General features: G+C 42.3%; 1 protein-coding gene across 12 annotated transcripts in view; it reads right to left on the bottom strand.

The window, feature by feature from the left end:
- ncor1 (nuclear receptor corepressor 1) overlaps positions 1-16145 on the bottom strand; it is a 260519-nt gene that overhangs the window by 226556 nt on the left and 17818 nt on the right. For all 12 annotated transcript variants that reach the window (XM_069911235.1, XM_069911241.1, XM_069911245.1 and 9 more), the window contains exon 5: positions 1321-1500. In XM_069911235.1, coding sequence (XP_069767336.1) covers positions 1321-1500 — 180 coding nt within the window. The remainder of the gene's footprint in view (positions 1-1320; positions 1501-16145) is intronic.

Here is a 16145-nt window from a genome sequence, read left to right as displayed (position 1 = left end):
CAGAGTGGGTGGGACATTCTGGGTAAAGTTGGCCCAAAGCACTGTTTTCATTCAGTGTATGATTAAGTACAATTGGGTAAATCTCATTTGCACCCTTCCTTCTTTTACAGCCTGACTCATGCTTTGGAATGTTATGTGTTGCAGTCGTACAACTCATTTTCAGGCACTTATGGACTTACCCCCCACCCCCCCCAAGTTGTCTCTCGACATTAATGTTCCTAAGATCTCTCCCATGTACCAGAATTTGATTTCTAAAAGTGCATTCCTCATTAGTTAGTCTGCCTTGGCTTCAAATTTCTGATCTCACTAGCACCTGACACTGGCAATAACCCAATGACGTCCACTTACTTTTTAAATTCACTCTCAGGTTTCGGAAACTTTGACCATCACTGGTTCCATTATGAATCTTGATTTCCAGCTTTTTACCCCCCCCAAAAGGTTCTGCACCTCTTAGCAATGTGTCTTACTTTGTCACTAACTATAGAAACTCCATGATAACTACATGTTATGTCCTCACCTTTGCTCTGACACCACCTTCACCCCCCCCCAACAACAAACTCCCCATCCTCTAGTCCTCAACCACCAACCAGGCCTTGGACTACAGACTTTCTTGTTTAACTTGGTTCCACTGTATCAGGTTTTGTGCTGCCCTTCAAGATGTTATCACTTCCACTAGCTTCTAATATTACTGGGGATGCATCCTTCAAATTTCATTCCAGTAAATGCTCACCTTGAGGGGCAATGCCACCAGAATAGATAAGATTTTTGAGAAGATGTTGGGCTACTGGGTGGCTGCAATATTCCCTTCCCAACAACAGTCCTTTCAATTCTTTCCCTTAAAATGAAAAGTGATCTTAATTCTAATTTCTGACGGCACAAATATGGCCCACAAGTTGATGGAACCAAAGATTTATAAAATGTGCGGTGCTCGGGTCAGTGATAGAAAGTTGCAGCTTTCCTCAGCTTAAGCTCATGAATATCATTTGGTCCCTCGAGTCTGTCCTGCCATTCAATATCATGGTTAATCTGTCCCAAGCCTCAACTCCGCAAAGTCCTCAATGCCCCAAGCTTTCAAAAATAGATCTACCTCCACTTTATCTCCAGTGATCCAGCCTCCACAACCCTCTGGGTTGAAGAATTCCAAAATTCACCACTCTCTGCAAATAATTCCATGGATTGCAATTTTAAATTACCACCAAGTTTCAACAGATCTTCCAATGATCCAACTTGTTTAGCCACCAAAAAAGGAGTAAACACAACTTGGCACACACATACATGTATTCAATCCAACCTGTTATCAATTGCACAAGCTCCCAATACCTGTTTTTTCTTCAATTTGAGGATCTGTTGCTCCACTTTGGCTATTTCTCGATCGACACGGTCCATGCTCTGGATAAGCTCTTCTTTGGACAGCTTGGAAGGAGATGAATCTTGTTCATCACCACCCTGCTGGTTGGTAGATGGGGATGATGGAACATCAGCTTTCATTGAAAAGGATTCCTTCAAAATAAAAATCAGGAAAGGAAAGAGGTGAAGAGCAAGTTTCAAAAACAGATGTTCTTAGGAGGAAGTCTGGGCCAGGTTGAAAATAGCTATGAGAAGAGGCTTAGTAGCTGTTTAAACATGCCATAAGCGTAATGATATTACTGAGGGCAAGTACTGGAACACATTAAGAATACCGAATGATAATGTGCACAAGACATCAGTAATCCTGTCAAGTGAGAAAAGAACAAACCAACGTTCAAATTGAAGCCAACATTCCGAGGAAAAGCAGGCTTCTCTCTAATACACTGCTGGCATCCAAAGAAGCATTTTCAATTTTGAATTTGAACAATATCAAATATCATCACTTTCCACAAGTAAAAGAGTTCCCCAAATAATATCAATTTAAAGTTGTGTGAGATCTGCGTGTGGTGATCTTTCCGTAAAACTGAACTGATGGGATGTAATGATAACTCATGGGCAAATACTTGCTGCAAATGCTCAGGAGTTGGAGAATGCAGCCTTGATGGAAGCAAATTTGCTGGACTTATTTCAAGGTGGTGTATTCATTAAAATATTAAACGAATTGATTTAAACTTTGAAGGTAGAAATTATCAACAGCTCTATCAGCTCCTTAATGCACATACAAGACATTCCACAAAAATTTTAAATGAACATCAATACATGCCTCAGTTTAAAAACTCCATTTTTTTTAAACTGTCAATGTCGTAAAGTCTAACAAAATAATCTTAATATTTTAGGGTGGCACAGTTCGCCTAGCAGTTAGTACATGCTATGACAATGCCAGGAACCCATGTTCATATTCCATACTCTCTACGAGGACTATGTCTGTGTGGGTTTTCTCTGGGTGCTCCAGTTTCCTCCCATCTTTCAAAAACAAATAGGGCTGGAGGTGAATTGGTGTATTTCGGGGAACAGGCTCATGGGCTGGAAAGGCCTGTTACCATGCTGTATGTCTAAATTTTATTTAAAATTAAGCATTTTAAATTAAAAAAAAACAAGAATTTTTAATTCAAATTTTGTAAAAAAAATCAAAATAATGACAAGAAACTTGAGAGTGTGCCGAATTGAGTTTAAGATTCTGCACTGTTTTTATTGGACTCCAGCAAGGTCGTATAAATTAGGGCTGAAAAATACCCCTGAATATTGGCACTGTGAGGCAAATAAAGAGGAGTTAGTACATGCACTTTGGTCTTGTCCCAGAATTCAAGAATTTTGGATTATGATACACAAGTACAGGTACACAAACCTTTATCTGGACATGTAAAATCTGGAAAGCTCCAAAAACCACCATTATTTTTTTCCTGGTGTGAGAGAGCAAGAGAGTGAGAGAAAGAGAGAGAGAACGACAGCGTGACTAGGTTGGGAGTGGGGGGGAGAGGGCGGTGCGGCTCAGGCGGCTGAGGGCGGGGCGACACGGCGGCTCGGGCGGGGCGACACGGCGGCTCGGGCGGGGCGACACGGCGTCGTGGCTTGGGCGGGCGAGGTGGACAGAGACGCCAGTGCGACAGGAAGCAGGTGGATATGGCAGCACAATTCGGGTGGGCTTAAATCTGGGGCAGCTAGATTTTGTTCTGAAATCCGGAAAAATCTGAAATTCGGAACACACTGTCACCCAAATCTGGATAAAGGATTGATTACCTATATATTGATGAAATTTCAGGTCTTCAAATTCCTTTTTGCCCCAGACTCAGGAGTCTTGGGAGACTCACTTGGGGTTTTTTGGGATAAATACTCTCAAAATTGGATTCAGACAAGTCTAATGGTCGGAAGACAAATTATACTTTGAGATTGTAAGAATTAGAGGAGACTCTAGTTTCTTAGTGGGCCTCAGAAACTGCCATATTGGCAGTACACGTCGTACAGTGCGATAAATTGGACGTCAGTACACAATTGGACATCTATAGCTAGGTTTCTTGGGAGGGAAAAGTGGTGGATGTAGTGATGAAATTTATTAATTAATGGCTTTTTTTCCTGTTATTAAAGGCTTAAATAAACACATATGGTTATTATATTGATATTTTTTGCTGCCATGTTGGTTTATATTTTATGGATATTTATTTTGTAAATTATGATTTACATAACACTGACCCAAGGGTTTGGAGAAACATTTTTAAAAGAGCTCAATAAAATTTAAATAATAAAAAAAATTAATTAACTTCTTACTCTTCTTGTATCAGGACAAGCAGATTTCCTCAGAACTCCATTTATCTCTCGGCATTTATAAAGTTTTCTATCCTTCAGTTATCAACCTCACATTTCCCCCATTTTTGGTAACACTCACCCACAAAATATTACTCGATTGGTTTGCAAACATTTGGAGCAACTCCAAATGACTTTCACATTTAAATATTTCAATCAAATCTGGTTATATTTCTCAGAAAATTTAATAGATTATACTGCTCTGCTGGATTTTGTAATGAAATTTTTACCTATCTGAATTATGAAATTAAGCAAATAACACAAAATGCATTGAAATTATAAAATGTTCATTTAACCCATTAGTTACCACACAAACATCTTAATTTGTATGCTTGCTCTCCTATCCAATTGTCTATCTAACGTAGTCATATTTTGACAGTTTCTACTTTTGTCAATAGGTTCCATAATCAACCTTGGATGGGGTAACATAAAGCAGACTCTATAATGCAGTATTGCAATATATTCGGATTTTGAAAAAGGTGATCATGGCAAAGGTCGAGTTCGGGTTGGCTAAAATGAGAAAAGAACGAGTCAAGTATCGTCAGACTGACAAGTCGTACAAGTGCAGTTCAACAGGCTCAAATCAATTGTTCAATAATTATAGAATCAATATTGACTCAGAAATTCGATGACCGATTTCGCATGTAATTATTACATGGGAAGATATTGATAAAATTATATTGCATGTAATTGGCGCACCACGTTCAATGTAGGCAAGTTCAAGCCGGTAGATTTATGAGCATAGGAATAATGATGAAGGAAATTATGAGAATCTCAAATATTCCTTAGAATAAAAAAATTGCTGAAAATATTCAGCTCAGACAGTATCTATGGAGAAGAATCTCATTAGTTTTCATTTTGACCTTACTTAAAATGCTCCATGCAATATACAGAATCTGAAACTAGAAAATGCCCCTTCAGAACTGAATTGAAATAGGATTATAGATTCCAGGATCTTTTGGTGTGCAAAACTCCAACTTAAATTTGCAGATGACACCAAGATCAGAGATGTAGAGGACAGTGAGTAAGGCTCTAAAAGCCTGCCACAGGATCTGGACCAACTGGAAAAATGGGCTGTAAAATGACAGAAGGAATTTAGTGTAGGACAAGCATGAGGTGTTGCACTTTTGCAGGACAAACCAGGGTAGGACTTACAAAATAAATGGTAGGGATCTGTGTGATATAGAGAATTTAGGTTAAAAAGACTTAAGTTAAAATGTGATGATTAATCATAAACAGGGAAGCCAGAACGGACAGAGAGTTTACTAGCAGTCAAGGACAGAAGGAGCTGCTGAATATGTTTTTTTAAACCTATCTTTTCATGGTCATAGTGAGAGACATGCAGGAGACAAAGGATTGATAAGAAGTGTGAGAAACAGAATTCAGTGAATGTAGAGTTCACAGCGTACGTAACGAACGTGATAATTAATAATGCAGTTATACTTAGAATGTTTTTGTAATACTAACCAATTAAAATAGTATTAATAAGAAGGGGAAGGGCAAATAATAAAGGTATAAAAATCAATGCACTGTATGTATCGGGGCTTAACTGGTGAGAAACCAGTTGAGTCCAACTCTGCAGACTTGTAAATAAAGCTTGTCGTGTCATCAGTTTTAAAGAGACTCATGTGTGAGAAGTTTTATTTCTGACAAATGGGGGCTCGTCCGGGATCCACACTCCGGCCGTGAGGGGAGGCGAGAAGAGGGACATCGGAGGCGGTGCACCCCGCTGAGTTCAGCGGCTCCTAGTCCCTTGCTCGTCGCTTCGGGCGGCTTGAGCGAGTGGTATCCGGACAGGGTGACACGACAAGACGGAGAGGAGAAGGGTGACGGTTCAATCCCCGGGAAGACACCGGTAAGTGACGACTTACAATTGTGGTGTGGGGATTGGGTAACAGGTGTAACGGGATACACCTGTTTGGATAAAAACCTAACGTAATAGATTAGGTATAGATCTTTTGTCGTTGTGTGAGGACCCTGTCGCGGGACTCTAGGATAGACCCCAGGGAAACCTCGGCGGTAACCGAAGGAGGGACAGCACCTCCGACGAGGCGTCTGAGAGGAAGGGAGTAGGGTCCAGAGCGAGAGGGTCCTCAGCAACGATAAACAGATCTAGGTGGGAAAATGGGAGGATCAAAATCTAAGGGCTCGTCTGAAAATTCAGGACAATTCCTGGGAGTACCCCTTGACAGCCCTTTGGGGAGAATGTTTGAAAATTGGGATAGTAAAAGATATCGGGACAAAAACAAGAAAAAGATGGTCCAATATTGTCTCCTTTGGTCAAAACAACCTATTAAAGGTTCCTCGGTCTGGTGGCCGAAATTTGGATCTGATGAGGATTGCGTTAGACAAGCATTAAACATATATGTAAATTCGAGACCAAAGGATGAATTAAGGGAGTCGGACCCTAAACTTCCACCGGTAAACCGACCCTGGACAAGATCCCAGACTGGTCCAGGACCATCAAAGTTTTCAATAAACCTAAATCCCCTGAGAGAAGTTCCTATGGGAGGACCGGGAGGGGGAACGGGATATGTGAATGTTCCCCTAACTAGTACAGAGGTGCGGGGATTTAAGAAAGAAATGAAAAAGTTATTGGAAGATCCTATAGGACTGGCTGAACAGCTTGACCAATTCTTGGGACCAAACACATATACGTGGGAAGAGATGCAGGCAATAATGGGAACATTATTTTCACCCCAGGAGAGGCAGATGATTCGACGGGCTGCCCTCCTCATGTGGGAATATGAACAACCTGGGGACCCTAGACCCCATGAACAAAAATATCCCTTAAATGAACCCAGGTGGGACAAACGAACACCCGAGGGATTGGTAAATATGAGACAATATAGAGAGTGGACAATTAAAGGGATACGGGAGGCTGTGCCAAAGGGTCACAATTTTACCAAGGCACTTGGGAACCACCAGGGGAAAGATGAATCCCCTACTGATTTTTTTGGAGAGGGTGAGAAAGAATGTCCAACAGTATGCTGGTGTGGACCCTAGTACACCAATGGGTGAACAGCTTATTCGAATTGAATTTGTTTCCAAATCATGGCAAGACATTAGAAAGAAACTAGAAAAGGAGGAGGACTGGAGTGAAAAACCCCTAAGTGAACTGTTAAAAAAGGCACAAAAAGTATATGTGCAGAGAGAAGAAGAAGATCAAAAGAAGGCGACAAAGGTTATGGTACAGACTATCCGACAGATGAATGCTGAATCCAGAGGGGAAAGAAAACAAAACCTTCCTCTAAACAATCCAAAATATCCAAGAGAGGGAAGACCCCGGAGGTTCGTTAAGTGCTATTACTGCAATGAGGAAGGACACTTTAAGAGGGAATGCCCCCGATACAAGAGGGAATTGCGTGCCCTCGAACTTATGGAAGAAGATTAGGGGTGTCAGGGGTTCCAAATGTTAGGGACCAAATATAAGAGGGAACCCCTGGTAAAACTAAAAATTGGTCCCAAGGGAGAAGAGGTGGTGTTTATGGTGGACACAGGAGCGGAACGAAGTAGTGTAATAACTGTGCCAATCGGAACTGAGCCTATAAAAAGTAATTTGACAATTTCTGGGATAGAAGGGGCTCCCAGAATGGTATCAATAATTCCCCAAGTAACAGTGAAACTGGAAGAAAGAGAAGGGGTACAAGACCTCTTGTTATTACCTTCGGCTGGATTTAACCTCCTAGGAAGGGACTTACAGGCTCTCCTAGGTTTGGGTGCTCTCCCTGTGGACGGAGAAGTGCGAGTCCACCTCTGCGCTTTAAAGGAAGAGGATGAACGGCAGATTGACGAGAGAGTCTGGTATAAGGAGGGAAATCGAGGAGGTCTGGACATCCCACCTTTACATGTCACATTAATACCAGGTCATCAGCCGGTAAGGAAACGTCAGTATCCTATTTCTTTGGAAGGGAGAAAAGGGCTACAGCCGGTAATTGAGACTTTAATACGAGACGGACTATTAGAAGAATGCATGTCACCTTATAACACCCCTATACTCCCAGTAAAAAAGTCAGATGGATCCTATCGCCTAGTTCAGGATCTAAGAAGTTTGAATGCTATTGTTCAGACCCGCCACCCAGTGGTGCCTAATCCCTATACTATTATGAGTCGGATTCCCCCAGACCATGAGTGGTTTAGTGTTATCGACTTGAAGGATGCCTTCTGGACTTGTCCGTTAGAAGAGGAAAGTAGAGATATGTTTGCGTTTGAATGGGAAAATCCATGGACAGGTAGACGGAGACAGTTTCGGTGGACTGTATTGCCCCAAGGGTTCACTGAATCTCCAAACCTGTTTGGACAAATGCTAGAACAAATCCTGATGGACTATCCACAATCTGATGATTCCCAACTAATGCAGTATGTGGATGATTTACTATTATCAGGACCCAAGGAACAAGAAATGAGGAGAGAGACCATTAGACTCTTGAATTATCTGGGGAAAAAGGGTCTACGAGTGTCCAGAAACAAGTTACAGTTTGTTGAGAAAACTGTGATATATCTGGGACACCAGATAAGTAAAGGACAGAAACGGATTACCCCTGAACGAATTGCGGGAATCACTAGAATGCCTTTACCCCGTAATAAGAAGGAAATAAGACAATTCCTGGGACTCTTAGGATACTGTAGGTTATGGATAGAGGACTACTCAGTTTTGGTGAAGTTTATGTATGATAAACTGACAAATGAAAATGACTATCCATTGAAATGGACCCAGGAGGAGGAGGGATGGTTCGAGGACTTGAAACATCGCCTAACACGAGCCCCAGTGCTCACTCTGCCCTCTTTAAAACAGCCCTTCCAGCTATTTGTCACTCATAACCAAGGAACAGCTGTGGGAGTTTTAACACAGGAAAAAGGCGGTCAGCGACACCCAGTAGCTTTCCTTTCCAAAATGATGGACCCAGTGTCTCGCGGATGGCCGACGTGTATCCAGGGAGTAGCGGCTGCTGCTCTGTTGGTAGAGGAAGCACGTAAACTTACTTTTGGAGGAAAGATGACTGTGTACACCTCCCATTCTGTGAGTGTTTTATTAACACAAACTGCCCATCGATGGCTGACTGATTCTCGCATATTAAAGTATGAAACCATTTTAATGGTTGGAGAAGATTTACAGTTTGCAAAAATTAATAGCTGCAACCCAGCTCAATTTTTATACGGCAGTGAAACAGAGAAAGAGGTGGAGCATGACTGTGTCGAGTTGACAGATCTTCAGACCAAGACCCGAGAAGACCTTTGCGAGACTCCGCTGGGAGAAGGATATGAATTCTATATTGATGGCTCCGCCAGATGTGTTGACGGAATGAGAAGAAATGGGTATGCTATAATAGAAGGAAATACTTGGAAAGTAGTAGAATCCACGAGACTACCCGGAAGCTGGTCAGCACAATCCTGTGAACTATATGCCTTGCAGAGAGCCCTCAGAATACTGGCAAAGAAAATTGGAACGATTTACACAGATTCCAAATACGCATACGGGGTAGTGCATACCTTTGGTAAGATCTGGAAGGAGCGTGGTCTAATTACATCAAGAGGAAAGGAATTGGCACACGAACAGATGATTACTCTGACTTTAGAAGCCTTAACATTACCCCAAGAAATAGCAGTAGTCTACATACCAAGCCATCAAAGGGGAGATAACCCGACAGCAATTGGAAACAGACTGGCTGATGAAGAAGCCAAAAGAGCAGCCATGCAACAAGAAGTCCGTTTGCTGACTTTAATCCCAATAAGACAAGGCATAAAGACAGCTCCCATTTTCACTGCTAAGGAAGAAAAGAACATGGATCAGCTGGGCGCAAGCCAGTTACCTGATGGAACATGGAAAACACCAGATGGAAGAATTGTTCTAAATAAAGAAATAACTCGCAATATTTTAAAACACCTGCATCAACAGAGCCACTGGGGCACCCAAGCCTTATGTGACACAGTGCTTCGAGAATATGTGTGTAAGGGAATCTACACCTTGGCCCAACAAGAGGTGCAAAATTGTTACCTATGCACAAAATTAATAAAAAGATAATGAGGACAGGGACCATGGGAGGTCAACCATTAGCCATACGCCCTTTTCAACGTATCCAGATCGACTTCACAGAGTTACCTCAAGTTCAAAGATGGAAATATCTGTTGGTGATAATAGATCACTTTACCCGATGGGTAGAAGCCTTCCCAACAATAAATACTACAGCCTCTACAGTAGCTCGCCTCCTCCTAGAGCAGATAATCCCCAGATATGGTATAATGGATTCTATAGACTCAGACAGGGGTCCACATTTTTCTTCAAAAATCCAGCAATTGATTTGTGATGCATTACAGGTCTCTTGGAAATTACATACCCCTTGGCATCCACAAAGCTCAGGGAAGGTCGAGCGTATGAATGGAACACTAAAAATCCAATTGACAAAGTTAATGGTGGAAACTAAAATGCCTTGGATAAAGTGTCTGCCCCTAGCCTTATTGAGAATTCGTACTGCCCCACGAAAAGATGTAGGGCTGTCCCCTTATGAAATGATGTTTGGGCTTCCCTTCTGGAGTACAGTTGAGGGGTGTCCCACCTTGGGGGAAGGGGATATATTTGTTAGGAACTATTTATAGGCACTGTCACGCTCTCTTACAGATTTACGAAAGAGAGGACTATTGGCACAAACACCGCCTCTAGACTTTTCTTTACACAAAGTGGAACCAGGAGACTGGATTCTTATCAAGACCTGGAAGACTGAAAAACTCCAGCCCCAGTGGGAAGGTCCATACCAAGTTCTCTTAACTACAGAAGCTGCAGCACGAACAAGAGAGAAGGGGTGGACACACGCATCCAGATTTAAGGGACCTGTAGAGGCGCCACAGGACCCTGATACGAACTCAGATTGGACTTGTATTCCTGGAGAAAAACCTCTTACCTTACGATTTCGCAAAAAGACTTAATTCACAATGTTATTGTTATGTTCTTTGATTTTTCTTAGTTTGCCTATGTCTTTATCAGGTGTGAAATGTAAGAAATGTAGAGATACAGTGGTCCTGTTTCAGGACCACATTTGGGGAAGAAAGGAAGGTAATTTCATTTCCCATACCTCAGTTCCTGAGAAATGTTGGGCAGAAAATACCACCCAACATCCATATACCCCTTGTGTGGAAAAAGAAGGAAATAATATGGGTCATTATATACAGATTCCTAATACCACTCCTTTCCCTCTTAACGGTTGGAAAGGTGACTCAAGCCCACCATGCCCTGATGGACTCTGGTTTTGCATAAAACATTTCTCTTCCCTAGCTTAGAATCCCCATTCATATCTATACATATATTCAACACATTTTAAAGAGAGAAAGGGGTGGATTGTGATATAGAGAATTTAGGTTAAAAAGACTTAAGTTAAAATGTGATGATTAATCATAAACAGGGAAGCCAGAACGGACAGAGAGTTTACTAGCAGTCAAGGACAGAAGGAGCTGCTGAATATGTTTTTTTAAACCTATCTTTTCATGGTCATAGTGAGAGACATGCAGGAGACAAAGGATTGATAAGAAGTGTGAGAAACAGAATTCAGTGAATGTAGAGTTCACAGCGTACGTAACGAACGTGATAATTAATAATGCAGTTATACTTAGAATGTTTTTGTAATACTAACCAATTAAAACAGTATTAATAAGAAGGGGAAGGGCAAATAATAAAGGTATAAAAATCAATGCACTGTATGTATCGGGGCTTAACTGGTGAGAAACCAGTTGAGTCCAACTCTGCAGACTTGTAAATAAAGCTTGTCGTGTCATCAGTTTTAAAGAGACTCATGTGTGAGAAGTTTTATTTCTGACAATCTGCACAGTGTGGCAGAACAGAAGGATCTAGGAATGCAGATGCATTGTTCCATGAAATCCATAAAAAAGCAAAGATATATAGCCAAGGTTTTGGGGCTGAGCCCTTCAAAGAATAAGGAGACTTCTGAAAAGACCAGCTGAGTTCATCCTGCATTTCAGTGTTTTTACTACAATCACAGCATCTACAGACTTTCCTGTTTCACTCAGGGATGTAGAAATCTTTTGACACATCGGCCTTTATATACTTAAAAACAACTAAACCCTCCTAACCTCAAACCTCTATTTTTCTTTCTATTTAGCCTCCACCACCACCCCTGGCAATGCATTCCAGGTACCCACAATTCTCGATGAAAAAAATAACTTACCCCTGAAGTCTCCCCTAAGCCTTCCACTTTGTACAGATGTCCTCTGGTATTTACAACTCTTGCTCTGGGAAAAAGATGCTGGCTGTCAACCTTTTCTATGCCTCTCATAATTTTGTAGACCTCTCATCCTTCTTCACTCCAAAGAGAAAAGCCCCAACTCTGCTAAACTTCACAAGACTTCTTTTTCAATCCAGGCAATATCCTGGTAAATCACCTCTGTACCCCTCCATGGCTTCCAAATCCTTTTTTGTAATGAGGTGACCAAAATTGAACACAATATTCACTGTGGTCACACAAGATATTTATTGAGCTGCAACATCACCTCACGACTCCTGAACTGAATCACCTGTCTTTATGAAGCCCAGGATACCATAGGCCTTCTTAACGATTCTGTGCAGCAACCTTGATGGATCTATGTATTTCAACCCCAAGATCCCTCTGTTCTCCTCAACATAGAAGAGGTCAAATTTGGATTTTAGTGTGCAGTTTTGGTCACTTATCTACAGAAAAGATCAATAATAATGAAAGAGCAAAGAGAAAATTTATAAGGATGTTGCCAGGACTTGAAGAGTAGAGTTATAAGAAAAGGCTGAAAAAGTGAAGACTTTATTCTCTGGTGCATCAGAGTGTGAGGAATTTGACGGAAATGTATAAAATTATGAAGGGTATAGATAAACGCAAGCAGGCTTTTTCCATTGAAGCTGGCCGAAACAAGAATCAGTGGGCATAGGTTGATGGTGAAAGGTAAAAATGTTTAAGGGGTACATCAGGATGAACCTCTTCACTCAGAGGGTGGTGGGAGTGGAAAGTGCTGCCAACACAGGTGCTGGATGTGGATTTGATTTCGACATTTAAAAGATTGGATAATTAAATAGATGGGAGAGGTATAGGGGGCTATGGTCCAGGTCGATAGGATCAGGCAAAATAAATGGTTTGGGACGAACTAGATGAGCTTATTTCTGTTCATGTGTCTGTCAAAATGCTTCTTAAATGTTGCTGTCATATTTGCTCTTACCGCCCCTCCCCACCAGCACGTTCCAAAAACAATCTGCATCTCAGCACCACACACCACTCCAACCTCAGGCACTCCTAAACCCACATCACCATTGCAAACGTCGTATCAGCCTTCCAGAGAGCGAACCCACTAAAAGCAATTGCCCCAGGTGGACATTTCATTCGAGCTTGCACAGGAGTATTCAGAGACATCTTCAACCTCTCTCTAATACAGGCTGAAAGAAAGCCAAGCTGCTGAAGTACAGTAACAGGCCTTAATGACAACCGGCCATTTGATCTGACATCTACCATCGTAAAGAACTGTGACATTGCCCTCAAGCAATCCCCTTCTTCCACAAGTGAATTCCTGACTTCCTGTCCTACAGACTGCACTAAGTAAGGATTTGTAACATTAACTCCTCCGTGATGCTCCTCATCACTGCACTTCTCAAGGCTGCAGAGCAGTCTCCCACTAAACTCCCTGTAAAGCTACGACTGCACGGCCAAAGAAATCTTTAAATTCACAGATGACACCATCATCATCATTTGGCAAGATATTCATAACAAAGAGGAATGTAGAAAGGAGATAAGGTGACTAGCGCCTTGGTGCCAGCACCACAAACCTTTCCTCAACATCAGCAAGACTGAGGAGCTGGCAATCGACTTCCAGATGAGGGGTTGAGCTCAAAAGCCTGGAAGTGGAAATCTGCAACTTTAAGTTCCAAAAGGTAAATGTACTTAATAACAAGGAGTGTTCCCTCCGAGTCTCCCTCGTCCACTCCTCCCTTCCCACTAATCGCCCCATTGGTACCTACCCGTGACCATAGGAAATGCCACACTTGCACCCAAATCTCCCTCACCACTATTCAGGGCCCCAAACCGTCCTTCCAGGTGAAGCAACACTTGACTTGGGAATCTGCAGGGATCATTTACTGCATTCGGTGCTCCTGTTGTGGCCTCCTTTACATCAGAGATACTGGACGCAGACTAATTGTTTCATCGAACACCTTCCCTTTGACCTCTTCAATAATAGGGATCTCCCAGTGGCAAACATCTTAATTCCACACCATTCCCACACCGAAGGAGGTACTGTAGCATTTGGGCCTACACGTCCAGATTGTACATCAGTTTTACACTCCCCCCCACAAAGCCATGTATACTAGGATATCATGGATTTTTATTGTATTGTAACTAATATTTAACTCCTATTTATGTAAATCTGCTCCATGGTCCTGGAGAAACACTATATCTGATCTTTACTGTGCATTGCATTAGTCGTTATGGTATGAACACCAAATGAGGGTGACTTGACTGATATGTCTATCTATGGCTACATGCACTGCCAAAATGAGGCTGCAGGTAAATCCGAGGAACGGCACCTAATATTTTGTCTGGGCACTCTCCAAACAGACTACATTAACTTCTCTAGTTTCCATTAAACCCCTGCCCCTCTCTCTCTTCCTTATCCCTCTGTATCCTATTCTCCAGAAGATTCACCAAGATGATGCTTTGGATGAAGTACTTCAGTAATAAGGAGACAGGATCATCTGGATCTGTTTCCTTGAAGCACAGGAGGCAGAGGGAAATCCTGACATTGTTTTGAAAAATGTGAAGCAAAGACAGGACAGCTAACAACAAACTCTTTGCTACGGCAAAAAGTGTCTAAAATTAGATGATACAAGTTTAAGGTAAGCGACAAGGGGTTTAGAGGGGATCAACAGGAAGAACCTTTCATCCAGAGGATAAGTGGAATTTGAAATACTCTACCTGTGGGTCTGGTGAAGAAACACTCAATCATTAAAGTCACATCTAGATGAGCACTTATATCAACAAAGATCATGGATTGGAGGATTGGAGGGGAGCTAATGTTACCCCACTATTTAAAAAGAGGGGTAGAGAAAAAGCGGGGAATTATCGGCCGGTGAGCCTTACATCAGTAGTGGGCAAAATGATGGAATTCATTATTAAGGATGTAATAGCGGAGCATATGACTGGCAGAGAAGGGATCGGACGGAGTCAACATGGATTTACAAAAGGTAAATCGTGCTTGACAAATCGATTGGAATTCTTTGAGATGGTGACAGGTAAAATAGATGGGGGAGAGCCAGTGGATGTGGTGTACCTGGACTTCCAAAAGGCCTTCGATAAGGTCCCGCATAAACAACTGGCTTCCAAAATCAAGGCTCATGGGATTGGGGGCAAAGTATTGATGTGGATTGAAAACTGGCTGGCAGGTAGAAGACAGAGAGTTGGGATAAATGGCTCGTTTTCTGAGTGGCAGGCGGTGACCAGTGGGGTGCCACAGGGATCTGTACTGGGACCCCAGCTGTTCACAATTTACATTAATGATCTGGATGAAGGGATTGGAGGTAATATCTCCAAATTTGCAGATGACACTAAGCTAGGAGGGGTTGTGTGCACGGAAGAGGGGGTCAGGAAGCTCCAGTGTGATTTGGATCAATTGAGGGACTGGGCAGATCCATGGCAAATGCACTACAATGTGGATAAATGTGAGGTTATCCACTTTGGTAATACAAACCGGAGGGCAGATTACTATTTGAATGGCAATAGATTAAGAGATGGGGAAGTGCAGAGAGACCTAGGGGTACTTGTACATCAGTCTCTGAAGGCGAGCATGCAGGTACAGCAGGCGGTTAAAAAGGCAAATGGTATGTTGGGCTTCATATTAAGAGAGTTTGAGTCTAGGAACAAGGATACCTTACTGCAGCTGTACAGGGCCTTGGTGAGACCCCACCTGGAGTATTGTGTGCAGTTTTGGTCACCTTATCTGAGGAAGGATGTTCTTGCAATGGAGGGAGTGCAGAGGCGATTCACCGGGCTGATACCTGGAATGGCAGGAATGACTTAGGAGGAAAGATTGCGCAAATTGGGATTGTACTCGCTGGAGTTTAGAAGATTGAGAGGGGATCTCATAGAGACCTATAAAATTCTGGCAGGACTGGACAGAATGGTTGCAGATGGGATGTTTCCAAGGATGGGAAAATCCAGAACCCGGGGCCATGGTTTGAGGATAATAGGCAAACCATTTAGGACCGAGATGAGGAGGAATTTCTATACCCAGAGGGTGGTGAATCTGTGGAATTCATTGCCACAGAGGGCAGTAGAGGCAGGTTCATTAAATATATTTAAGAGGGAATTAGATATATTTCTTCAGTATAAGGGTATTAAAGGTTACGGAGAGAAGGCGGGGACGGGGTACTGAACTTTAAGATCAGCCATGATCTCATTGAATGGCGGAGCAGACTTGAAGGG

Source organism: Narcine bancroftii, chromosome 14 (genome assembly GCF_036971445.1).
Source record: "Narcine bancroftii isolate sNarBan1 chromosome 14, sNarBan1.hap1, whole genome shotgun sequence".
NCBI lineage: Eukaryota > Metazoa > Chordata > Chondrichthyes > Torpediniformes > Narcinidae > Narcine > Narcine bancroftii.
This window is presented reverse-complemented; position numbering and strand designations above follow the sequence as displayed.